At 42.0% G+C, this 27128-nt stretch overlaps 2 protein-coding genes across 4 annotated transcripts in view; both read right to left on the minus strand.

Moving 5' to 3' along the window:
• Positions 1-2328, minus strand: part of DHRSX (dehydrogenase/reductase X-linked) — a 161968-nt gene extending 159640 nt beyond the window's left edge. The window contains exon 1 of the mRNA XM_054654665.2: positions 2199-2328. Within this exon, the coding sequence (XP_054510640.2) occupies positions 2199-2310 (112 nt within the window). The 5' untranslated portion in view covers positions 2311-2328. The remainder of the gene's footprint in view (positions 1-2198) is intronic.
• Positions 1-27128, minus strand: part of ZBED1 (zinc finger BED-type containing 1) — a 54421-nt gene that overhangs the window by 9552 nt on the left and 17741 nt on the right. The window contains exon 1 of one of the 3 annotated variants that reach the window (XM_054654664.2): positions 2199-2334. The exons of 1 other annotated variant lie outside the window; for it this stretch is intronic. The gene's annotated coding sequence lies outside the window, so the exon portion shown is untranslated. Of the gene's footprint in view, positions 1-1514; positions 1655-2198; positions 2335-27128 lie in introns of those variants that run through there. One more of the 3 variants, XM_054654662.2, reaches the window with a different exon arrangement.

Genomic DNA, 27128 nt, shown 5'->3' on the forward strand with positions numbered 1-27128 from the left:
ACCCTGACAATAAAATGCCTGTACTTGTGAGAGTTACGGACACCCCTTAGAAAAGATACCGAAAATTTTAAACATACACACCTTTCTAGATTACGGCCTGAAAAAGGTAGTCAGGGTTTTCTTACAGAAACTGTAGTTTACTGATCCAAGCTTGTTCTAACAACACTTTTCTTTTTGTTACACTGACATCACTATTTTGAAGTTATTATAGAAACAAGGTTCATCTGGGTAAAAAGGTTGCAGTTGTTAAGGTGAAGCAGTTCTTTAAGCAATGGCTGGACACAGCGGTGAAAGCAAGGCAGCAGGTAACTGCCAAGAGGGAACTGTGTGCAAACAACTAGTTGAGGAGGAAACCACTTGTCCTTGGAAAAAAAGATCACAAGTTAGGGCTTAAAGAAAACTTTTCACATCTGTCAAATCTGCCTTGGTCCCACTTAGGTAAGTGACATTTCCTGGGTTGGATCTTCACTGCCTTCCTCTGGCATTTCCAAATTCAATGCTTTTTTTTCACTAGCAGCAAAGAGCAGAGTGCAACAAAACACTGGGTCACATTTTCGTCATGCTGTTTCTCTGTGGTTCAAAAAAAGATTTGGAAAGTGTTACACACCCTAGGCAAAATACCCAAATTTCCTCTGCCAAGAAACGCTAATGCTAAAAAAATGCTCAGATGACTTCAAACCATATGCACATCTGCCCTTTTTGTCACCGGGGTCCTCTTATTTGTTTGAGGGTTTCACTGCCTTCTGAGAATGAGGAAGGGAACCCCAGCAGAAGAATCAGGAATGAATAAAAAGCACACAAAACACTACCCAAGGATGCGACGTGTGGTAAGATGAACAAATAAGCTCCTATTGTGCGGTGTACTTGTTCCATCCCCTTCCCAGTATTTCAGATATTGTCCGTACCAGTACCTTCATCTGCCTGAATTCCTTACTGAAACATTAGGCCCTCTCAATATTACTTTTTTTACTGTTCCTCTAGTTAAAACTATCAAGAGGGCCACAAAGGCTCACTTGTGGATAAGGAGAGAAAGTTAAAGGTATGGTCTTCAATGCAGCAGTATGGTCAGCTCTGATGATAACCTACACATCTGCCTGAACTCATAGTTTGCTCTAAGTTTATAAACTCAGAAACATTTTAGTCTTCAAGAGTAATGCAAGCAGATCGTTGTCTTTTTCTGAAAAAGTTTCCCGTAAGTCAGCATTTAACACACGGTTGATCCAAATCAGAAAAGTGCAAAACCCTAACTTCCTAAACTAACGACTACTCTGAAGTCCCTTAGAAAAAAACTGCAAGTGTCACCCACTCGTCAGCTTAAAGGCTGTCAGCGAGTGTCAGCCGGTATCAAATACTAAGCTTTTGGAGCACGGGTACGTTCCCCTCCTGGAGCAGCCGGGACAGGGAAGCCGAAAGCGGTGGTCCCGGCCGCCCCGGTGGGGTGGGGGCACAGCGGGCAGCAGGAGCGCCCGGGGCGGGAGAGGCTGCTCGCCGCTACCCGCCTTCCAAGCACCTACCTGGGCTGAGGGAGGGAGCGCCCGCGCGGCTCTGAGCCGAGGTCTCGGGAGACACTGTCAGAGAGCCAAAGAGAGGAAGAAGAGAAGCGGGGACCCCCGGACCACGGAACCCCCACACCGCCTCCCGAGGCCACAAGTCAGGCCGGCGTGCAGCCAGGCGCCCGTCCCGGGCCCGGCCCCCCGCCCCGCCCCGCGTCCGGGGCGGCCGCGGCCCGGGGGCCGGACAGGGCGGTGGGGCCGGGGCCTGGCGCCGGCAGCGAGGGCGGGGTGCGGCGGGGGCGGGGAGGGCGCCCCGCCAGTCGTAGCCCCCCCGGGGCCGCTGTCCTCGGGCAGCTCGGCGGGTCCCGCTCGGCCGGCGAAGGGGAGCAAGGGAGGAGTCCGGCGGCGGCGCCCGTACCGGGGCCGCCGCGGTGCCTCAGCCCCTGCCCCGCTTCGGGGGATGCGGCACGGCCCGAGCACCCCTCGCTATAGCCAAGGTCGCGGCTGCCCTGCCCTGTTCTCTCCTTCCCTTCCCTGTCCGGCCGCTCCCGGCTGGGCCGCGCGGTCTCGGCCCCAGGGCCCCGAACTGCCGCCTGCCCGTGGTGGGTGGGGGGAGGCGCGGCAAACTTTCCCCTCTCCGCGGCGGGGGCTGCCGCCCCCCGGCCCGGAGCCGCCCCGCCCCGCGGCGCCGGCTGCGGTGCTCACCTGAGGCCGGGGCGCACCGCGGCTGGAAGCGGCGGCGCAGCTGGTGCAGGATGACGCGGAGGCCGATGCAGTACACCCGGAGCAAGGGCACCAGCGCAGACAATAGCGACATGGCCGCCTCCCGCCCCGCGGCGGCAGCGGGCTCGGGGCGCGGCGGGGAAGGCACTGGGCGAGCAGGCGGCCGGCGCAGTGTTTCCGCCGGGCCGGGCCGGGCCGGGGGGCGCGGCGCGGCCCCCACCCACCCACGGAAGGGAAAGCGCCGCCGCTGTCACAGCAGCGCCCGGGCTCGCCGCGGCTCCCGCCCTTCTGGGCATGTGCGGTGGCGGGGGAAGGGAAGGGAAGGGGCGGCGGCGGGCGGACCGGCCTCGGCGGCGGCAGCAGCGACAAGGCGGCGGCTCAGCCCCCGCCGGGACGCCCGAGCGGCTGGGCAGGGGGAGACGGAGCGGGGCGGCGTGCGCGGCGGTGCAGCCGCGGGGAAGGCGGTGGCGGCGTGACAGCCCGCCCGGTGAGGCCGCCGGGGCTGGGGCGCAGGGACTCCTGCTGCCCCATCTGTGACAGCTACAAGACAGTCAGTGCCTAGGCGGAGTGAGGCGCACGGCGTTGCTTCAGGATCCCGTGGCTGAAAGCGCTCATCGGGGTTGTCTCACCATTTCCCTTCACTCTGGCACAAATGAGGGGCTGCTGCGGACTCCCACGGCGTCACTGGGTCTGGGCACGGCCCCTCTCACCTCGGGCATCCCTCAGGCTCACTCCTCTCGAGGTCTCAGTTGCAGGTACCGATTTCTCCAAATGTAGCTCGCTGTACGGAGCTTTCCTACCTCAGGAGGCGGAATTTTACACCTGTCTGACGAATACCTTCTTTACAGTGATAACTAGTATATCGCATGCTATATCGTGTTGTCAGTTTTCAATGCTCAGCCTTAATCTGAGTACTCGGGACAGAGAAGCGGGTCCTGTCTGCCAGCTCTTGCGGTAGGTGGCTGATTTCGGCTACAGGAAACAGAGCGCCTAGTCCTGATGCCGTGGCTTTCATTCACAGAACCGGTGGGTTTTCAAAAATGCAGATGAGCCTCAGTGTCGATACAAACCAAAATCAGTCATTGCACAATAGGAGACGTTGGCCCATATATTCAGTTTCAAATCTTTAGGTAACTTTTTGTCTCTGAGAAGGATGGGAAGCCATACAAAGTTCTGGAAGTGTACTTGAAATGCAGTCTCCTAGCCTTTAAAAAAAACTCCACTCCATACTTTCTAAAAAAAATTACAATTAACAAGATACTTTTTCAGTATCAGATTACATTGCTCAGCAGAACTGACTTCATGTCTTCTGTCAGAAATACACCTAAAGTAAAAGCATAGTGTGTAGTTGCTCCAGGACAAAACCAACCATTTAATTTTATAGATCTCTGGTGATTTTTTTTATTAACACAGAGAATTAGGCAAACATAAATTATAGACATCATTAAGTCACATCAATGAGAGATTCATTCTTAATGTATATTTTTTGCAACCATGCATGGAGTACTAGAAAGAGCAACACATAAAACAACATGAAAGAAGAAACACATTTACTAAAGGTGAATTATTCTTTCAAGTTATCTCAGTAAAAATCAAATCCTGACTCTTTTATGTTGCTTTACATCCTTTTCTCAGAACTACAACATTAATGAAAGCCCTTTCAACATTAAACTGTGAAACTTGCCTACAGTGTATTTACACAATCTGTATATAAATAAACCATACTTTCTCAGGTTTTCTAGTATAATAAAATCAATTGATGCATATTCAAGCTACTGCAATAAATACTCTGTCTTTTTTCAGGCAATGCTATCCAAGGAATTAGACTAACTGAGGGAAAACTGATGGGTTAACATTACAGTCTTACTGGACTCACTACTTTTTCTCAGCGTGTTACAAATGATTTTCAGCCCTCCATGGTTCATGAGTACAGTGTCACAGAAAAGATGAGAAAATTTTTTTCCAACAATATATTAAATTTTTTTTTTTCTAAAGTCTAATGGGACATGGAGGAAGAATGAAAATTACAAAAGGCTGTAGTCTTTAAATCTTTTCAAATAGTCCTCTAATACATCCTTATTTTAATCAATACTTTCTTTTCTTTGGTTTTCAACAGCTTGCATCTTATTATTGACACTTTGGTTTTTCTTGCAGTCATTACTCCAAAGCCCCAAGTATTCAGGCTGAAATCTCATCCATCTACTTTAGATACCTCACTGAGACATTATTACCTCAATGAAATTTTAGGTGTCTTAGCCCTGGAAGGGACAAGAGGAGCAATCTAATTCCTCAGCTCTGCTGTATGGGCAGAGGACACAAAGAGAGGCACTTCTGAAGACCTGCAGAAAATGACATCTTTCTTTGAGGCACTTAGAGTGCCTCCTTCTTTCCACTGGCTGGAACTGAACTCCCAGTGCCAGTGGGCAAAGCCAGCCTGCAGCTAGAGCACTGATGTCCTCTTGGAAACTCATCTGAAACACTCCTAACACTCCATCAACACAGGATCCAGCCTCTCTATCCCTACTGCAGGACTGACGTTAATGAGATCACAGTGCTTCCACCCACATTTTGCATAAAGATGCAAAAACTTGTAAGAAAGGAAGTGGGTGATGTTTTTAGACTCTAATTAAGCCCTGAGCTCCAACTTCCCAGCAGAATGTTAAAACCAGCAACCATGGGACAGTGTGGATGGTGGGTGTTGCAGCTGAGCACCTGTGCAGCCTGGAACACATGAGGCACAGGGCCACATCAGAGAGGACACAAGCAAACCCAAGGTTGGCCTAGCAGCCCAGATGCTCTCTGGCACAGGGTGGAGAGTTACAAGGTTATGCTTTGCTTTTCTTGTCTGTTGTATGACACATCTTTTCCACATGGAAGTTTGCTGTCCTTGTTTTTTCTTCTCTTGAGATGAGGACTGGAGCAAACAACTCCTTGTATCCACACACAGTAGCAGAGGTTGATGCTTTCTGCCCAAGCATGGTGTAATAGTTGGGGTAGTCTTGTAAGATGTCAGTGACACATCAGTCCCTCTCTAATGGTAAAATGCACATTTGCACTCCTGTGCTTAGCTCAAGTCATGCTCTCAGCCTTTTGCACCTATGTGGGAGCTGATGGCCCATGTCCGAAAAAGCCAGACATAATTCTGACTGCTGCTAATTTTTCAGGCTTCTAAAAGGGATTTAAATGCCTGTCTTCCTAAGCTGGATTGTATTGGGACTTGAGGCAAGAGATAAGTGCCTATCTCCCCAGAACAGGATCTCCTTAACATGTGTGGGTGAATATAGTTAAATGCCTGAGGAGCTTTCAGGTTCAGTAGGGAGTTGCTCACAGTAATAGGCAGTGCTGGGAAACAGTCACTTGGGATTACATCTGGAATTCATGGTAGGGGTTTTTTCACCTGCGGACAATTTTGACAGGCTGCCTTTTTTGTTTTGGTTTGGTTTGGTTTGGGTTTTTTTTTTTTTTTTTTGGCATATGCCTTTTTTTTCCTTCCTCTATGCAAGAAGAGTAATTTTAGGTTCCCTCAAACTAGACATCATCTTGCATAATATTGGGCACTTGAGCATAGCAGGTCTGTACAGAGCAGTAAGCTCTTAGGCAGCCTATGTAGTAGTTACTTGGAAAGAAACTTTGCCAAAGGGAGAGGTGTCTGCAAGCTACACAGTCCTGGGGCCTGAGAGCAGGCTCCTCTGCTGTGGGCAATCTGAAGGGACATACTGTTCTTCAGTTACAATGGGGAAGATAGACAGTAGATTGTTCTAAGATCAACCTTCTGTGTAACAGAACCATCCTACAGCATTTCCCCATGAATGGGGATGGCTTTTGGTCCCTATCAGCCTTTTTCAGGTATTTCACTTTTCAAGAAAATGGTCTCATTGGGAAAAGAATTACCTTTGCCAGTGTGGCTATAAGGAGGTGACACCCAGGAACACAGTAAAGAAAAGAAATCTGAGGGTTTTTTAGCCTAGCATTTAAGTTCATGGTAAAGAGGCAACAGTGTTCAAATCCATATTCCCTGAAGAATCTACGCTTTTTAGACTAGAGAAGAACAGGACAAAATATGGACTAATGTCTTGGAATAGGGACAACTTCTCATCCACAAAATGCTCCAACCACTCAGCTACTATGCAAGAAGCATAGTATGCTTATTGTTCCTGCTGAGTTGTTTTGTTTGGTTTTTTTTAATCAATCATGTCTGCAGCAACTGTTGTATTTGTACATCTAAGTATTCAGTGTATGTCACACTTTCAGGATCTATCTGGTCTGAAAAGCCTGAAGCATGAGTAGTTTGGTCTGGTTGGCATTCCCCTTCCCTCATATGCCTTCTCCATATCAGGTAAGTTCTGAGCATCCCCCCTGCCTCTCAGTCAAGACTCAGAGACCAAAGAGTTAGAAGAAGGTACGCAGAAAAAAAGCAATTACAAAAATACAATTTTTTTTTTAAATCTCCAAACATGTCTACCCACAAAACTTGCATGGAGATATAAGGCAGGTGAGGTGCTAACAAAAATACACAAGCTTTTGTTAAAAACTTCTGTCATAAAATGCTTTAAAATACTACATATATTTAGAATTGAACAGGGGTATTAATAGGCTTCACACTGTACATGGCAACTTGACTTGGCTGAAAGAAGAACAAGTTATATGGAAATTCTAGATGTAACCAGCATTATTTCAGCAGTGGAAATCAGTTCTTATGTAATTCCTGGATTTATTGGAAAATGTCTGTAAGTAGATTAACTGATTGATTAACATACATGAAGTTTCAAAAGCACTTTGACAAAATCCTGTGCACAAGGGATGATAAGCACTCAGGGGATAAGAACCAGCATATATGTGAAACAGAAGAATAGAAACAAAACCCCACAGAGAGTGAAACAAAGGAATTGATTTTCATCAGAAAATCACAGCAAAAGAAGAACAGGGTGTCAAGGTTCCATTTAACATCCAACTCTGGCTAATACATTCCTTAATGCCTCAGATAGATGGGGTAAGGGAAAAGCTGTTGCATTATAATGGCATGGTGTTTCTGTTAGTCAGGACAGGAGAGGAGCAGAGGAATTTCAGACATTGAAACAAGCAGGGTGCACTGGCAATATTCCAACACCAAGAAAATAATGCTATTAAATAAAAAAAAGATTAATTATGCGCACTATAGAAATGGCTTTGTTGACAGTTAGTTCATTTGTGTTAATCTACTGTCAACAACTGCCATGTGATTATTTCAGTGTTGGTATAGGGATGTCTGCAAGCACCTGTGGCATTCCCTGTGCAACACTGCCCAACCTGTAGCTAAGAGTATTTTGTTAGGTTTCAGTAAATGGACAGAAAGATTATTATGATCCAAAGCAAGAGTTCTCCATGACACCCAGGTCCACCATGTGTCTTTGATCTCTTCCTTAGCAATACTGTAAGACAAACACATCTTTCATCAGTGTGGCTAGCACCATTGTAATATGAAGGAAATAATAAAGCAGAATCACCCCTCAAAAACTGGGCATTGTGAGTTGATCTGCACCTGTATTTTTGTTGCATCTGCTTGCAAGAATACTTGAGTGCCACATAAAATAATATTGCTCAAGGCAAGGTTTGTGGGGAGAACGCAGCAGATCAGCTTTCAGGTGCATGTAATCCCATAGTCCAAATGGGACTATGACAGCACTGCTACTTTTGGTATTGAAGGTTTGAAAGCAGGGTGCACTGGTCTCATCTGTGCTGTTTCTGGGCACTTCCTGAATATTGCACTCACTGCTGTTGCAGCTGGCCAGTCAGCTTCAGGAAGCAGTTGGATTGAATCCTTGAGCACATGAGAGTCTTGGTTTTGGTCATATCAGCTATAGACAAGCAGGTGACTCCATGCCACAAGCAAGGTGTCCTCACACTGATGGTAGATAGGTGACCAGGTCAGGGAAGCTGAGAGATGGAGTTTGAATCAAGATCTTCAGCGTTGGACAGAATCGGCCAAAATGGCAACGATTGTGCCCCATGCACATGCATGTGAGTTTGGGACTGTGACTGATGTTTTAGACAGTCAGTGGAGGCACCTGCTGCTGCCAGAAAAGCAGGTGTTTTTTCTTACCTGTTGTGAGCTTTTCATACAGCTTGAAGTGACCCCAGTCTGTTTGTATGTGCCTCACATCAGTATGAAGATACTTTTCCACATGTATTCCTGTTTCAACAATTGACTTCAACAATTGACAATTTACTTGTTAGATTGGATTCTTACATGTTGTCTTTAGGACCCACACTGCTTTTGCACTTGGCTCCTTGGGGGCAGTTCTGACCTCAGTGCTCCCCAAGGATGGGAAGAGCATCTCTTATTTCTGTTGATGTTTCTAAAGACTGACTGGGTGTTTCCAGCTGCCTGTTTCTGAGACTGTGGCATATGAGAGAGCAAATGCAATGATGGGTAAAGAGATGTGTAAAACAAGCTGGAGGGAAGATCAGGCCAAACATGATGCAAAGGAAGACATGCATGTGACAGAAGATAGGAACTGTGAGAAAGCCTAGAGGTTGGTCCACGTTGGTTTAACTTTGCTAAAAAATTTTCCAGCTCACTGCTAACCTAGATCATGTCATGCAGTGCAAAGGATGAAGATGGGCAACCTTCTGGTCTGTAGGGTGAGGATGTTTGAAAGCAAGTGGAGCTGAAAAGCCTGGTGCAGTAAAATCACCTATCTTGTGGCAGTGCTGGGGCGAGGGGCAGCTGCCCCTCCCTGACCCCAGGCAGGGATGTGCTGAGAGGTGAAATCACAAACAGGGGGGATGCAGCAGTGACCTGAGCTGGGACATGTGCAGGGCCCGATGTTCTCTTTCTCCCTTCTATACCAAATACACTGCGGGATTATTGAGAGTAGGAAATGGTCTGGCAGTTCTTTAAATCCACTTTACCCTTATTTTTATCCCTTCCCTCTGGAACAGATGCTTTGCACTACTCTTTGTCAATAGGTCCTGTCTCCCTAATCTCCCTAGACACTTATTACTGCTGCAGCTTGTTCCTCTAACCTTTTCAGCAATCTCTGCACTGTTACTTCTTGTCCTGGGACAGCCAATACTCTCTCCCATTTTTCCCAATTCCATCTCACTTTACTTTCTAATCACCCAGACAAACCTGTCTATCTATCTGCCTACAATCACTGGATTCTCTGTTCTCTTGATCACACCTGCCTGTCAGTTGTCCAAAAAGATTACGTATGCCTTGAATTTTCCACTTTAACAAATGAATGATTGCAGTGTTATATAACTTGTTTATGTTTGGCTTGTGCACTGCTGGTTTGGACTTCGGCTATTCTATAGCATTACATTAATTCACCAAACACAAAGGAACTGTGTGAAAAGCTCACATGGCCAAGAAATTAACAGACTCAACATTTTAAATTTGAAGGGAAAAGTTAAACAAAAGAGTAACTCCTGCTATTCTTGAGGACAAATTCAGATATGGCATAGACAAGGAAAGAGGAGACATCTGATGGCTGAGGAGACATTTCTCATTCCTTGTCCTTGAGACTTTTGCAAGTCTCAGTAAACACTGAGCTTTATTTTTCATTCTTCATCTCATTTTTCTCAGCGTAAAAGCAAATCAAAGTGTGATCAATGCCAAATTGCCTTAAGAACAACTGCAGAGAAGATTCAGCAGGGTTCACACCTTGCACTTTCTCCAATATTTGTCTGTGAGGAAGTGCCAAATGTTCCAGAATTGTAGTTTGACCCCCTAGAATATATGCCCTAGAAATTATCAAAGAAAATTCATTCTGCTTATAAAAATAATTTAAAGGATGGAAAAAGCCAAAGGCTCATCCTGACAGCTGGTAAGAACACACTTTCAGTTTTGATTGATCACTGGAACATGCTCCCCAGGGAAGTAGTCATGGCACCAAGCCTGCCAGAGTTCAGGGAGCATCTGGACAATGCTCTTAGTCACATGGTTTATTTTTGGGCAGTCCTGCAAGGAGCAGGGACCTGCAATCAATAATAGTTTCAGGCCCTTCCAACTTGAAATATTCTATGATTCTATATCTGATTCCAATTTTATATATGATATTAGTCTTCATATTTTTTAGAGGTCATAAACTATTTTGATTATATGTAATCCATTACTTATGATAATTTAATTTGAAAGTCTATTAGGATGGCAGTTTAATTCAACATCATCATCACATCCCAGTCTGCTGAGACAGTACAGAATGAAACATTGGCCATTTTTTAAAATCTCTCGCTAGATATTCTCAAATATGTAACAAAGTGGGTAATTCTTAGTCCTCTGGCTTCTCTGAGAGATGAAATTGCTCAAGCCTGATAGATGAAATTCAGATTCCCATGAGGTGCAGTGGTTAGAAATGATGCATTTCAGATTCTGGATTAGTCTTGGCTTCATATTACTTTCTAATCTGCTGCTGCTGTTTCAGTATTATCAGCCATTTACATTCAGTATTTAATGACAATAAGCCTAACCTAAAGGACTCGGCTATTGCTGCTTGTATATATGTTAAATTCTTAGTGTCTGAGTTTGGGGATTTTTTGTCTGTGTTTGTATGTCTAAGAGCATGTGTTTAAGTACCAGCATTATATTATAAAATGACATAGGTATTTTACATGCATAAGAAGCTTTTAAAACAGTTTTATAACAAGTATTTTTTCATCAAGGAAAAGGCCTTAATCCAAACCAACCAACAATTAAAGAGATGACTTGCAATCTTTAAACCTACTTCTTAAAACTAGCCTATTTGTTTTCTAAAAACTTGCAAAAATACCATCACCCAGTCAGAACTGTCACTCTAACTGTTAATTGATAAGTATAGGATAAGCTGCTTTAGCAATGCAGAACATTTTATTCCATAATCCCAGCTAGAAGATGTTTTCCTACCCCGACTTCACTTCAAAGCGGATTTATCTAAAGTCTAGATTACTAAAGTGAGTTTAGACTACTTTAGTAATAAAAAAAGTATATACATATACATTGTAAATGTATGTGCATATTTATGTGTACAGACAGTAAAATAACATTTTCAAATTGTATTAAGCCTGTGGAAGGCGAATAGCATTTTCTGCATCCAGGAGTGAATAGAGAAGTGTTTAAAGGTATTGGTTTATGCTGTAACTTCTTTACTCAAAAGAGTAGGGATTTTTGTATATAAATCACATTACAGCATTGTTACTACTTTGAATAAAGGAGTTATATTGGTTATAACTCTGACTAGCTACAAAAAAACTAGTGATGGAGTCCAAATTCTCCTGATAACCATATAGTGGAGTTGCAAGCCCAAGCAAACTAGTTTTTATCCATCAAAAGTGTAACTCCAGAAGCCTTTACTACTGTTTCAGATGAAAGCAGAATAAGCAACAAGAACCATACGTTATGTACAGGATGAGTGGCTTTATGCTCATAGTTTCACTAGCTGGGTTTCTAATTGCAAAACCAAGGGGGTTTCCTGCAACTTGCATGTTGGGTCTTGCACCCATTTCACTTCTGGACAGCCTGCCTTTTATTGGGGTTTTGCTTCTTAATTATGAGATTATTAACAGCCAATTCACTGTGTTTTAGTTGGTTTATTAGGTTGTTTTTGATTTTTTTCTCAAGGAGAAGCTAAGATTTCATATCTGGCTTCCCTTGGTTTTTGTTTGTCACGATATCAATTATGCCCTTGTTTTGCATTGTCTTGCAAGCAACTGCTTACAATATGTCATTAATAGCAATCAAGGATCTGGTTCTGTCTTTCTTGTTGTTGAGTTAATAGGGAGAGTATGAAGTGAAAGAGAACTTTAGTGCTTCATCAAAATACAGTTTGTTTACAGAAAAGTGCACAAATTTGCCCATAATCAGACTCAAAGAAATAGCCTCTTTTTTACCTGCAGGTTGATTTTTTTCCTCTATTTAATTATTAACTGTTCCTGCTGCTAATCAAAAAAAGTTAGTTTAAATCATGATATTATGAAAAAAAAAATTACTGAGCTTCAGAAATGCATATGGAAGAATGCATGATCTGTAGTTCAGGGACAGGATCAGGCACTGAAGAGATACACTAGATGAGATGGAAAATCGGCACAGATTTGTATATATCTGTTACAGCAGCCAGGATCAGGTATCTCAGAGGAAGTTTAAAATCTTCTCAGCAAACAACCTCCTACATGGGAATCTCTACTTTCCTTCTCTACCTATTATACTGCTGTTTAGTAATGGTTGTTATGCTAAGATTCTGAAGATTTTATATCCTTTTTTTCATCCTATTGCCATTAATTTTCTCTTTATATGTATTTGATATGTAAGTGATACTCAAAAATATTTTTTAATTTTATTCTCTCTTCTATGTCTGCTAAATTTTACTTATATGATTATCATGTCACAAAATATTTTAATATTTTATAATTTACCACCTTCTGATTTATTTGCATAGCCCTTTATTTTTGTACAAGGCAGAAAAGAAAAATTCTCAGTCTATCTTTAAAAAATTTATTTCATAAACTGCTTTTTTGTCTTACTCATTTCCTGTTTACTGTAAAAGGTCTTCTATGTCTCTTCAGAGGGAATTCACAATTCAACACAATCTGTCAACTTTTATTTAGACATCCCCTGTTCAAACTGTACAATGGAGTGTATATACTGCAACTGAGACTTCAACACAAAAAGAGGTGTTGATATAAAGAGTACTTCATATATTTATAGAGCAAAACTGCAAGTGTAAACTAGGCAGAGACTAAGAGATGAGTAATAAGTGAACCACCAACAAGGGATGTTCTTGTTAAGGCCTGCACAGAATCAGCTAGTCATGCCAGGCTGCTGTCTACCCTATTTTGAACTGCAAGGTCATATGAAAATACAGGTGACAACTGCTCTGGATGTTTTCCTAAAATTCTGCTCCTGGGCTCTCATGCTGTCTCCAGCACTGGTGCACCTCATTACAGCCATGCAGCCCTGGCATTAGAGGGTGAAATCTCTTCACATGCTGGGAGTGATGAGATCGGTGCCGCCGATGGAGATGAGCCAGGATATCTAATGCTGCAAAATGCCTTTGAGAGCATCTGCCCTCTCATCAGCACACACAACTGCTCTCCATCTGTGCCATTCTCCATACTCTGGGACTGCATCACCCCTTCACCAATTAGGCCATTATGCTGCTAAGAACAATTTGTAAGTAATATTTTTGGTGCACTTTGTTTTTCCAATTACATTTGTTTTCCACTTAAAGAGAGAGTGAGAAAAGAAAGAAAAGAAAGGGATTTGCAATGAGTTCTTGAAACAGTTTAAATTGAAGGCTTGATCTCAACTTTTCCTCTTTAATTATCTGCTTCTGCTACTTGGAATTTTCAGGGCTGTTTGAGCCCTGTAATAACTTGTGTGATTTATAGTTATAATGATTTATTCCTGCTGGGGGGGGAAACCATGCTGATTGCTTCTCTCTTGTTTTTGCTGTGTCATTCCCTATGTTCACAGTATGTATTGCAAAGGGTTTTCTAAAAAGACAAAAAACCCCAATCAATATAATTTTCTAAAAGCAAGCACTTGATGTACACATTGATACAGAAGCTGCTAACTATATCATACGTGAAAATAAACACACTTGTTGAGCGTAGGTATGGATGCTTCAGGTTTTTTCTCCGAAAAAAAAAAGTGATTTTCCATATATCAAGAATCTGATGTGTTCCCTGCTATTTTCTTGCTTACACAGACCAATCTACTGCAATCTATTATCTTTGGGCTTTTTACTATGCACTAGACTGATAGCTTCAAAGATTTTCCTTAATAACTTCAAGCCATTTTTCTGATCATTGCACTGGATGATGGGCCCACTTAGTAGACATACTTAATTAAGCTTGGTTGTTGGTTGGGTGTTTTCTGCTCCCAGAGTAACCAGTTTACATTTATACAAACTGCAATGATTCCAGTAGAAAATAAAAATGCCTGAATGTGGTTTTATGTAGTTGCTTTGTGTCCTTGGACTGAAATTCATTCACACCTTTAGAGAAAGACAAGATGTACATAATTTTGAGTGCTCAGGAGGTGATTTTTTGGTGCCCTGCACAAAGGAGAACTTTGCTCTTCTTTCAGTATTACCATTGTGCCTGCAAATAGAAATCATATTACCTTCAGTTGCATTTACTATGCATCAGTGGCACACTACTCAGGTTTGTTCTCTCTCAGGTTTGTTCTGCATTTAGGAGAGGAGAGTAGGTTTCACTACCCAGAAGATACATTTCTTGATAACTTGTAGCCACCAGTAAAAACGAACGTAAGTTATTGGTGACTAAAAACCACACGCATCTGAAGTGTGGAATGATTTTATCACCTCTGTGCAGTGTCTCCAGAAATTATCCTTGGTGATGATTGGAAATATTTGTGTCAGAGGAAAACAAATGAGCAGGTAGAGATGGTGCCCACCAGCTCTACACTCTGCTGCACAGTAACTCATTTTCTTGTCTAGGAATCACTCCACAGATTGACCAGTTTTGTTTACCAGTCCTCCTAGGCAGAGTTTGGAAATGAGAAAAAAGTATGTTACATTTATTTATTGTATTGTTTTCTTGCTTCAGTCCATTCTCTGCAAAGCTTCTGTTTATTTTTCTTTGTTGCCTTGTACCTGCACTTGCAGCTTGAGGCTGCTGCCTCTGACCTTTCAACAGAGAAACCCAAACCCACGCTCTCATGTCTCAATGCTGTGACTCTTCTGAGGATCTGGCTGTTGAGGGAGGAGGGTCACTACCAGAATACCAAGCACTCCCAATTGCCACCCAGCTCCAGCAGTCCTGGAAGCAGAAGAAATCCTCCTGTATTTTGTGATACTTAGTGGATTTTCAAAATCTTAGGCTTTGCCTATTTTTCAGTGTCCTTTTATATTTAATTATGGAATAAACCAATTGAAAATATTCAAACTGAGAAATAAGACCTGTTGTGTGTCTAGAAAGAAATATATCTGTTAAGATCAGTAACAATTACATGACAAAACCCCTATGGACTAATTAGTAGAGTCAGCAAACTAACACTGGTTTTCTAAAAGAGATTTCTTTTTTTGGATTTTTTCCCCCTCTGATAATCTGCCAGCTCCTCAAGCATATTTCTTCACCTCCTAATATTTTGAAAGGCACAGTCACTGTCTCTTGCATCTTTAGCACCCACCAATTCCAATCAAAATATCAGCAATGAAGATGGATATCCCTGTCAGGCATCACTTCATCTCCTAGTAGAGCAAGGGAGGCAAAACCAGTATCATAAATCACTTTCCTTCAAGGGTATAGTCAAGTGACATGGGAAGTTAAAGGTTTAAAATAAAGTTTCAACTTCACCTGTCACTTTCTCTGGCACAGAATGACAAAATCCCAGTGGATACAATCCAGCTCAAGGAAGGAGAGAGAGGCTGCCTGGTTTTATGCTTCATATTGCCAGCTATCTCCAGGACTAGTACTAATTGTGTTCCTTGGAATTGTTCAATGTGATTCTATGTTTCTATGGCCAGGCAAAGCCAATTTGCAGCTGTTTGTATCTTTTCAACAGTTATATAAATTCCTTAGCCTGAGAATTTTCTCTGATAATGCATGAAGGGCAAGAATCAAACCCCAGCAAGTCCATGGATTGGATCTCAGTAGGCTTTGATTCTCTTTGGACAGGACACCCAGCTGCAAAATGAAAGGGCAGAGCTGCAGAGAATATTCAAGAATACTGTAGAAAGGAGGATAGGGAGAGAGGGCTGGCTGGAAATACCCAGCCCTTTTTCAGGTCTGTAAAAACAGATGACAAACAGAAAATAAAGCAGCAGCCAGAATGACCTTCCAACACAAAATGTTTCCCTCCATCAATCCTAACAGAAAGGCCTTGTAGTAGGCCTCCAGTAGTCTCTTTGAGCAAGCCAAGAACCAATCCTTCATCTTCTAAAGCCATGGAGGCTTTTTCAGCCTTAAAAGTGGCCAGTCTGCTTTTGGGTTGGTTTCCCAAGAGTGGAAAAAAACCAGTGATAACTGAAATGTAAATGCTGTAGAAAATCTATTATCCAAACTGTGACTCTTCTGCTTTATCACTAGTCACTGCAACACTGCCTTTGAGTCTCAATTTTATTTACTGACCATAAGGCCCCTGTAATTAAGCCATGATTTTGCTCCAGAAGGTGGCCCTAGGTTAAAAAAAAAAAAAAAAAAAAAAAAAAAGGGAAATAAAGGCATCACATGATTCCACATGACTGCAAATGATATCCTCAACTAACCTCATACAACATCATGAATTGTCAGTGAGATTGCAGGGATCTGGAAGGTGGATTTGGACTGCAGAACCATAAATCCTATGGGACAGCAGTTAGAAAAACACCAGTCAACTTGCACAGACCAAGCCAAGCTGCAGAGCTGATGGGTACAGCTAAATCATGTTGTAAATGTATAAAGTGAAAAATGTTCCAGATGGTGTGTTCTTCCCCTTAAATCCTCTCAGGTCTCACCTGGGGATATGAGTATCTCTAGACATAGTCATAAAAAAAAGAGGCAATACCTAAGAAAAGAAGTCTAGTATAAAAAATAAATTAAAAAAAATTGAGCTCATACTTGAGTGGTTTGCTGGAAAAATCTTAAACTTTCCATACATATTTTTCTTTGGTTATCAATAGCTATTCTTCTCTAATTTCATAACCTAAGCAAGAAGGGAACAGATCAAACAAATGTTGTCATAAAAAGTCAAAGACATTTTATGCTTTGCTAAGAGGCCATTGCTGAAGTGTCTGATGTTAGAAACAATAGAGCAAAAGATTTAAACGAGTAACAGCTATTTTAGAATAAATGTGTCTTGCATAAGTTGCATACACAGTAAGAAAATCAAAATTAAAGAAAATTGCTCAAATAAAAAGCCTAAGACGTGAATTTCAATAGATTACAACATGTAGGCCAGCATATTCTAGCTGCTATTGCTCTATTTGGCTTAAGAAACAAAAGTATTTAGGATAATTTTAATTACAACCAGTAAGAATTTCCACGCTTGGGGAAACATTAATATTTCAACATTTCAACATGCTGAATCAGAAAAAAAAATCTTAAAAAAAAATCAAATTCTTCTCAGAGAAAAATTCTTTAAAATTATGGGTTTTAGGTATTCCATATAGATAATGTCAAAACACTGCCCTATGTAATATCTGCAGCATTTAGTAGAAACATAGCATTTAATCCATTATTCCAAGACATTTACAAAGTCAACATGAAAGGAATAGGAAAATTTAACTCTTTCAACTCACAAAACAGAGTATTTGATGTTGAACAAGGATGTTGTGGAGGAGATTCTAAGCACTGTGGAAATGTCTGCATACTAGCTAAGTTTGGTCACCTTCCAGCTCCACTTCTCTTTGACAATATCCTGATTATGAAGTCTGTCTTTCCTTCTTGTTTCTTTCCTTTCTTTCCTTTTTTTTTTTTTATATGATGATAAAACAATAAATATGATAATGATAAAGCAATTTTACCAGTATATGTGAATTTTTTTTTCAATTTATTTTTCTTTCAATGCCTATATGGAAGCCTGCACATCGTAGGACTAATGTGCAAAATTGAATCCTCAGAAAGGCCAGGCAAGGAAAATAAGCAGATAAAATGATGGACAAAGAGAGATGTGCATTTCAGAGGAGAGCTAGGATTAGAAGCAGCATAGCCCTGGCTTTCAGACTGGGCTTCAGAATGTCATGCTTCTGGAAAAACAGCTCAGTGCATCCTTTCACAGAAGAGATTGGCCAGCTAAAGTGCTGTGCATAACCTCAACTTTTATGTCTATTTCTGACCACAAAATTGATGCCCGTGGGAGTGCAGGTACACCTGCAGGAGTCTGTTAGTTCAGATCAAGGCACGCTCTTCTTGAGGCAGCTCCTGCCTCTCCCAGCAGCCTGCCTGGCTTGCAGCCTGAAGGCATCTGGGCTACAGAAGGAGGGGCCCTTCATGAGACACTCCTGGGTGTGCAGGTGTTCAGGCCATGCCATGGACTTGATCCAAAGTAAAAACCCCTGGAGCATCAGATCCCTTTTCCTCCAGTCTGCTTCTGCTGAGCTAGTGCAGATGTAGCCATAAAATTCCACATACCATCCACCAAATTTAGAATATTCCTGCAACTCCTTAGTTGAGATTGGACCTTTTGAAAGTATTTGTGAAGCATGATCCTTAAGAAACGTGGTAAAGATGCTATGGAAACATATAGGTCTTACAGCAAACCACAGCACAGGGGCACCTGTGTTGCCTACACATGAAGGTGATGCTTACTGGAAGGTGGAGAAATTCTCCTGCACTCCCTGACCTCTGTCTGCAGCCCCTTACTCTGCTTCTCCATGTCTGGAAACTGGGTGATCAGGCAGGATGGCTCCTGTGACACCCTCACAGTAGGTGCGTCAGCTGCTCTGGGAGGGGACCAGCTCTCCTGACCACACTCACAAATGCCTAGCTCATTGAAAACCCAAGCTGCAGCCCACAATAACCTGCTGCTCTCCCTCTGACAGGCAACTGCATCAAAAGCTTTGCTGGAAGTAGGGGAAAATAATGCTTGGCAATGACGTGTGTCTCACCCCACAGCAGTTCCAGTTCCACAGCCCAGCTCATCCTGTTCCTGCCCTACCCTGCCCGGGCTGGGCTCCCCAGGCTGACCTGCATGGTCCCCAGAGGGAATGCTGCAGTGCCTCCTTGTGCAGCTCTGGGACACCTCTGCCACTGCTTCAAGTGGCCTGCCTGGGTGTGGGACAAGCAAAGGGTTTGCACAGAGCAGCCTCCACACCCAGGCACCTGCACATGGTGCCTAAAAATGGGCACTGCAGGGATTTGCTCTTCACTTTTCTTCTCAATAAACTGCCTCTGATAATTGCCTTGGCTTTAGAGCTGAAGGCCTCTGGAGTAATGAACAACTGTTATTTCTAGTACAATGGGATCGTTGCCTGTAATGTTAACCCTTAATTGCTGCTGCAGTGCAAGTTATGAAAAACAAGAATATCCAAATATAGAGACACTTGTCCCTTGTGACAGGAAATTAAGGTCTCTTCTCTGGCACTGCTGCATGCCCTGAACTCCCACTCAAGTCAAAATGAATTTCATACATTCAATATTTTGAAAAACAAGCTCTTAACCTCTACAAACGAGCTTATAGAGTTCATATCATGTGTGCTCTGGCTATCCCTATAAATGTCCAAACCTTTTTCAGATCCTACTAATCTCCTGGGCATCCTAGTCCCTTCAGAGTTAATGGCAAAACTTGGCTGAAAAGGAAGAAGTGTATTTTTTAAAAATAATGAGTAAATCTGTGGGTGCATTATCTTTTGAACCTTTAGTGGTTTGGATTGATTAATTGGGGTTTTTTATGGTAAGAAAAACCAAGCAAATATTTCTATATCATCCACAATATAAAATCATCTATCTTCCTTCCTATTTTTGACATGACACCTTGAGAGTCTACCATTTTCAGCATCTTGGATAAAAGCTTTTTCATACCTGTTCATGCCTTGCTTTGGTGCTGTACTCTTAGAAGCAATAATGACCAGAACAAACTTAGACTTCTGAGAATAAGTGTGTTATCTCTACAGCGCCTTTTTAATATTTCAGGAATTAAGAGTCTAAATGCTTAATCTCCACTGTGAAGTGTCTGAAAAGCATGGTATTGTCAAACAGAAGCGGTAAACTGCTGAGGAAAGTTCCAATCCTTCTCTTACTGATGTCAGTGGGAATTTTGCCAGGAAGCTCAGCATGATAAGGGTATAGACCAAAGTAATCAGTTCTACAGATGATTACATGAAAAGCCCTTCATTATAGCATGATGATTGAGTACTATTACAGTCATGAGACACAGACATCTTCTGGAACCAAAACCAAGAAAAAAAATGTATTAAGGCTATTCCTCCTCTGAGTTGGGCCTGTTTGGCAGTGGCCTTTCATCAGATGACTTTTCACATGTTAGCACAGCTACTTTGGTTTTGGCCACAGCCTGATATGCACAGCGAAATGAGCCCAGATTTCCTGCTGCACAGTTCCTCTCTGCTAAAGGTCTCTCAGCCCATGAAAGCTGTGTTGTTTGGCAAGTAAAATATTTTTGGCAAACTCAGGAACATTACACTTTGTCGTCCATCTTCTCACTTCAGTTCCAGTTCAGTCTTGCTCCACAGGCGCCTCTTCCAGGTTGGAGAAGGGCAAGCAGTTACCGCTCGTGAGTGGTGGCCGATGTCTTGACGAAGGGACACTGTGGCACAGACCCCCAGAGTGGGACAGCTGCTTCTGCAGCCTCACCCAGCCTGCCCAGTGCTCAAGCAGAGAGCAGGAGGGAGCAGGAGGTTATGGCCATGAACTGGGCACTGAGAGCACAGATGGTGTGTGCAAGCTAACGGGGCGCCCTTGCAAACATGTTCGGGTTCTTCACGTTCTTCGGGAGCATTTGTTAGGCAGACACACTGATGTTGTTTTGCACAGCTCATCCAAGAAAGTGAAGTTGCACAGTACCCTGCAAAAGCAAAGTCTGTATGAAGATGGGAATATGACTAGAGTTTGTATTAACTTTGAATTAAAGTGTTTTATTATTACTGATGTGTAAGGAGGTTAATTTTCTCTCAATTATTTGGGGGGTCAAACAGAAGCCTATGTTCCCTACTGAAATCAGTCCTTTGTCAGCTTAGCAAAACCTGTATTAATAAAGACAAAATGTAAATATTCATAAAACATACACAGTCACCTCACTCAGTGTTACTAAAATCATTAATAGTGTCTGGTTCTCATTTGTATTGTCATAGTCACAGGAAGCTGCAGTGATGACAGTAGGAAAATACAAATCCACAGCAAGTTTTAGATACATTTTGGGGAGGATTTTCTTCACTACCTTATTTAGGAGAGGAGTTCTAATGGTGCATTTTAATTTATTTTCCACATGTGTATGTTGGTTACATTTCTTATCTGAAAGGAACTGTGAAACTCTCCCACTGCTTCTTGCCTGAAACTGCTCTCTGGATTGCAGTTCTGATTGTCTCCTCTTGAAATTATCATTAAAATGGTACACTGGCAAAAAAACATTTGTCATGGTTGGGGATTCTGAAATATTTTCTGTTATTTTTATAGTAGCAGTTAATAATTCCCTGAAGCTATCCATTCAATTAAATACCTCTTCTTTCTGCAGTCCTCTGAAACAGTGGTAAAAAATCACTGCTATTTCATTTGAACCTCTCAAGTGATGGGCAAAAATCAGTTGCCTAGCAAGCAGAAGTACTATTTTTTATACTAAAAGGTCAAGACAAAAATGTGCTGAAAACTTTCTGGATACTTATATAAAGAGATGAGTTATGACTTGGGAGTTATTTATTGCACAAAAGAGTCTGTATTTGACCCTCTGCATCCTGCTCTCACATACTTTAAGGAGAGGAATAACTATTTCTCAAACAAACATTCTGATATTACAGAAAGATAAGAGCTACCTCTCTCAGTTTAGATGAACTCAGAAATGTGCCTAGAAAATAATTTTTCTTCTGCTATAGAAATGTCAGAGTTCCAGCTTAAGCAATAGCAGTATGAAATCCTTTTCTCTCTTTGACCACGTACTAAAGGAGCCAGCAAATGAAAAGCTATTGTGTTTATTTTCTATGGGCAGCTACCACATAATAATGTGGTAAAGCTTTTCATGGAAATCCATCACAAAATGCATATTACAGTTCAGAATATACCATCTACTCTAACCTATACTATGCTTCATTTTTTTGAGATCTTTGTACTGAGCAGCTCAGATGTGACATGGTGCAAACATGCTGCACCTCTCAGTTGGGTGGGTGTATTTCTGGGGTGCTACAAGCTCAATTAGAGGGCAACATTAATTTCATACAGAAAACTTTGGAAGGGAGAGCTCAGTCTAGGTTTAAGCTTTGTGCAGATCATAGTGGGAGGGTATAAAGAGAATCTATGTGTTTTATACAAACAGACTGGGCACACCTATAGCTCCTATGGTCTGGAAGTGCAATTAAACTGCCTGTCTGCCACCAGCAGTAAAGCCAGCAGATTTAAGAGGGGGGTGGGTGGGTGTAGATGGAACCTCAGCTATCTTTCTTATGGTTTTTAAGACACAGGAAAAATTTCTAGGTAAAACAAGAGAAAGAAGAGCACCTCTGTCACATATTGTGCAAAGCTGTCCTGTCAGCCACACACAGTACACTAGAAGGCATCACTGCATCCTGTGTCTGCTAGGGTAAAACAAGAAAGTCTGACAGACAAAGCTTTCACTTTACTCTCATACCAAATAAGAGATCTGTCTGGAGTAGGCAACCAAAGTGAAGCAAAATGCTTTCCCTTTCCTTACCTACTGCTCTGGTTGCATAAAACATGGATTGCACATGAAAACATGATGATAATGAAGCTTCTTATCTTTATTAAACTCTCAAACTTTGCCACCAAGTTTCCAAATTCAAAATACTTTTTTTTCTGCCTCATCTAACCACCAGCTAACTCATCTCTGGGTCCTGCAGTGAGCTCAGCTGGGCTGGCACAGCCTCTGGCAGCAGCTGAAGTTCAGGCAGGTTCAGATCCCACCTGCAGGGACTCTGGCAAGGTCAGGACCCTGGCAACTGATCCAGAAATCTAAATGGCTAAGAAAATGTTTACAGAAGCATTAAAATAAAATTTTATTTGTATTATTAATTATTCTTTCCCTCCAAATGTATTGTTAGTATCAACCATTTCTGAAATTACTGTTCTGGAAGCAAATGCATTTAAATTCTCACAGACTGGTGTTTTTAATTGATGATCTTTCTAAAATTCATAGTCACAATCTTAGAATGTTTTGAGTTGGAAGGACCTTAAAGATCATCTAGTTCCAACCCTCCTGGGGGGTTGAAGTGGCCAGGGAGACCTTCCACTGTACCAGGTTGTTCGGGGCCACCATCCTATGTGGCCTTGGACACGTCCAGGGATGAGATATTCACAACTTCACTAGGCAACCTGCTTCAGTGCCTTGCTATCCTTATAGCAAAGAATTTATTCTGGATATCTAATCTAAACCAGCCCTCTTTCAGAGTAAAGCCACCCCTCCTTGTCCTATCACTACAAGCCCTTGCAGAAAGTCCCTTCCCAGCTCTTTTGTAGGCCTTCTTTAGGTATTGGAAGGTGCTATAAGATTTCCCCAGAACTTTCTCTTCTACAGGCTGAACAACCCAAACATTCTCATCCTGTCTTCATAGGAGAAGTACTTTTCAACACCTTAAAAAACAAAAATGAAGAAGAGCTGGAGAGGTGTTTATGATCTAATATCTTTCCTAATAACCAGAGTAGCCTGAATCTTCTAGAGAAAATTAGCATTTATCTCTTCCCTGGTGTAAATCATTCTAGCCCACTTTCCCAATTTCCCTGATGGTGAAGTATTGCTAAGCAACACCACACTTGCAGGTCAGCTATCACTTAATAACTATGCCAATGTCAATTTTTTTAAGGCCCACACTATATTTTTTTCAAAGATTATGTTGCCATTTAAGAGCATTTAAAAGTACTTAGCTAATCTTCCTACTGTAATACTAGCTCTTGCTTAGTCTAAAGCAGCGTTGCTATGGATGAATATTGCTTGGAGTGTCTAAATATTTGGAAGTAAAACCAGCCATTTTCTTCAGTGGTATAATGAAGTGTGGTATAAGATCAAGCCTGATTTTAATTATAAGTTGTCCTTTCTCTTACTCTGCCTGCCTTCCCTGTTTTTCATGCCAACAGCAACTGTTTAATTTGACTTGAAGGAAAGCTAAACAGTTAGCCTCAAGTAGCAGATGAATCATTCTAATATCTGATAACTTTTCCAAATAAAGGTCTCTCCCTCCAGGAGCCAATGTCAGTCTCCATCACTTAACAAGCTTATCTGAGCCCATGTAGTGAGCAGGGACATGCTCACACTGAAAAGCTAATGGTGGGATTTTCAGTGTGTTGCCAGACTGCTGAGTAGTACAGTGATATTGCCGACTTCCAGACAAAGTTCAGCACTCAGCCTGTGCCTGAGCAATCCCTGAAAAGTAACAGGTATAGGACAAATTGCAAAAGTGCCTAACCACACAACACCCAAAAGTGTAAGGTGCTCCTCAGTGAGCCTCCACTGGTGCTGGGGCATCTCCTGCTCCTGCTCTGCTCAGGTGCTCCAGAGGTGCCCTTCCTCTGGGAGGCCCTAGCATGGCCCTTACAGTTTGATCCAGACACTCAGCGACTTCAAAGTGCCAGCTAAACATGGGTTTTCATAAAAGTAAGCACTTGGATACAGCTCAGAGACCTTTTTAATGCCAAGTATCTCATTAAATTGTCAACTTCCTTGCAAGCAGCACTTGGAGTAGCAAGAACAAGCATGGGAGAGGAAATTCTCTGGCGGCCTATGCTGGCAAACCAGGACTTCCAGAACCAAGTGCTCAGGGCTGTGAGTTCAAGCCGTGCTTGGCTTGCACCCAAGCCCCAGGAGCCCAGGGAAGCCAAGGCAGAGGCATGGAGCAGGCTCTCTTTATGCCCTGGTGGCAGGTTTGCTGGGCAGCATCTCCCTCTGGAGGCTCTCCCCAGATCCTGCTCCCATCAGCAGCCCCAGCTGGGCAGGAGAGCCCAACCCAAAGCACCACCTGAATGTGAGGCCTGGGTGAACCTGACTTCTCTTGGTGCATTTTAACAAATGTCTGGCTCAAAATAGTATCTTCAGACTAAAAGAGCATTCTGTAAAATTAGCAGTTCAGGAATTGTTTTTCTAATCTGTTATTGAGTCTGGGAACCTTTCAGGACGGTAAAGTGCTACTTTTTTCTCCAATCCTGATCATTAGACACACACTTCCTAAAAGTATGGGGAGGCTAATGGGATCAGATGAAATTAGAAAGTCAAAGTTGATGATTCTAAGAACAGAATCTAATCAAACACAAACATGACAGTTGTCATCACTGTCATGGTATTTACCACAATTTTTCTGTTAAATTATCCATGTTTTCACCAACACAGAGGTTAGTCATTCAAGTCATTTAATTATATTTTTGTATTGCTGTCTCATTTTTTACTTGTTTGGATTTCTTGTTTATTGGATCTTTGATGGGATCCATATATACTGAGGTTTCTCATACTGTTCTGAAGCTACATTTAGATTATCACAACCTTCAAAAACTCAAAGACGATCCTAAGAAAATTGAAAAGATGGAACCAGAGTTTTCAGAGAGATCCAGTGACTCTAGTAAACCTCTACAGAGCCCCAGGATCTCCCTCATCAGAGGGACAGCAATATGCTGCCTGATTTTTTTTTTTTTTTATGGAAAAGACAGAACCCTCACATACATTCAGCATGATAAAGACTGAAAATGAAAAATTTCTATCCAGCTTCTAAAATGTCAAGCAAAATGTCAGGTAGCTCTGTAATAAAAAAGGAACATCTAACATAAAACAGGAGTGCTCTGATTAGCACATTGCTTTCTAATGAATGTCACACATTCAGCAAAACCACTGGGCTTCAGAAGTAATGAAGTAGTGATTGGATAAAAAAAATCACAGTAACTCCCAGGAAAGCTCCTTTATGAAGTGAATCTTTATTTGGATACTTCTGTAATTGGACACATCTTAAGATCAAATTCTCTCATCAAAGGGTAGATATTAAGACCTCACTAAGGCAGTGGATCTTTATGGATCTAAGAAGAAAAGTTGGCATTCATTGGTGTTCCTCTAGGGAGAAGGGAGAGTAAAAAAAAATAAGTTTTAATTCATGGTGTTCAGCTGATGGAGAATGACAGACCTTTGCAGAGATGGTGATCCAAGGTAATTAAATTAGATGATGGAGACTTCTCTTGCTGCCACTCAAGACAGAAAATCCAAGGAAGAGTGGCCATCCTAAAAATAATTATTTATGAATCCCACAAAATAGGTCCAGTGGAATAGACCCCTATACATTGGAAATGTACCAGGAATACATAGGAAATGAACCTGAACTAAATCCTGCACAGCAAAATTTGTCTTGCAAATGGAGAAAGTGAAATTTGCAGAGCAGATCCTTGATTTTTTAATCAATTATTTTTACCACCCTGCAAGCCGAGGGAAGTCTATCAGGGAAACACAGGACCAAGGATGCTTCTGGCCAAAGGAATCTGTAGTGAAGGCAGACCATTCATGAGATGTGAAATAAACTACGCCTTGCAATTTTTTTTCACATATCTCACTGCAAATGGTCCTAACTCCTAACACCTGCCACCTTTAACGCAGTCCTCCAGTAAGCTGTTTGTCAATGTTAGTACAAGTGTTTACTGTACCAAAATCAGTCTTCTCTTTTTCAACACAGTGCTTTGAGAGACACAATCTAGAGTGTTTTATTGCCCTCTAGACATTTTACAGTGTCTAGTAATTTTTTTTTCTCCTCAGAGAGATGTGGCATTATCTGCTTTGATTTTATATTTTTAAATTCATGTGTGCTGCTCCTCATTTGCTCACACTTCAGAAATTCAAAGATATCCTTTTCTACCATTTGTATCAGTAATTAACCATAGCTAAACAGGCAACTTAATGAATGGCAATGGTGGGATTCCTTGCTTCAATATATTAAAGAATTGCATCCTTCGTCCCCTACACATTTATTGTCTATTTACAGATTTATTGTCTCTTTAGCTAGCTACACAGGCGTTTTTCTTCAGCTGTTTCTCAACTGGTTACAAATATCCAAAAGCCTTTACAGACTTTTTACATCCTTTTTACATCCTTTTTACAAGGATCATGTGTAGGTCTTTTTACATATATTTTTAATAATGGATAGAATTTGTATGCAGTTCTGTTGGTACACGATTATCCCACTTCTTTTTGACAGCCTCTGTAAACATCCCATTTAAATTCTCAATAATTTGGTGTATGTTGCTATCCTTTTACTGTCCATTTTATTGGAATGCCTAAAAATCCTGACTTTTTTGGAATCAGCTTCCTTTGAAGCTCAACAGGAAATAAACACCTACTGTCTTTTGCATCTTTTCACAGTTGCACCCACAAAATAC

This window comes from Agelaius phoeniceus, chromosome 2 (genome assembly GCF_051311805.1).
Source record: "Agelaius phoeniceus isolate bAgePho1 chromosome 2, bAgePho1.hap1, whole genome shotgun sequence".
Classification (NCBI taxonomy): domain Eukaryota; kingdom Metazoa; phylum Chordata; class Aves; order Passeriformes; family Icteridae; genus Agelaius; species Agelaius phoeniceus.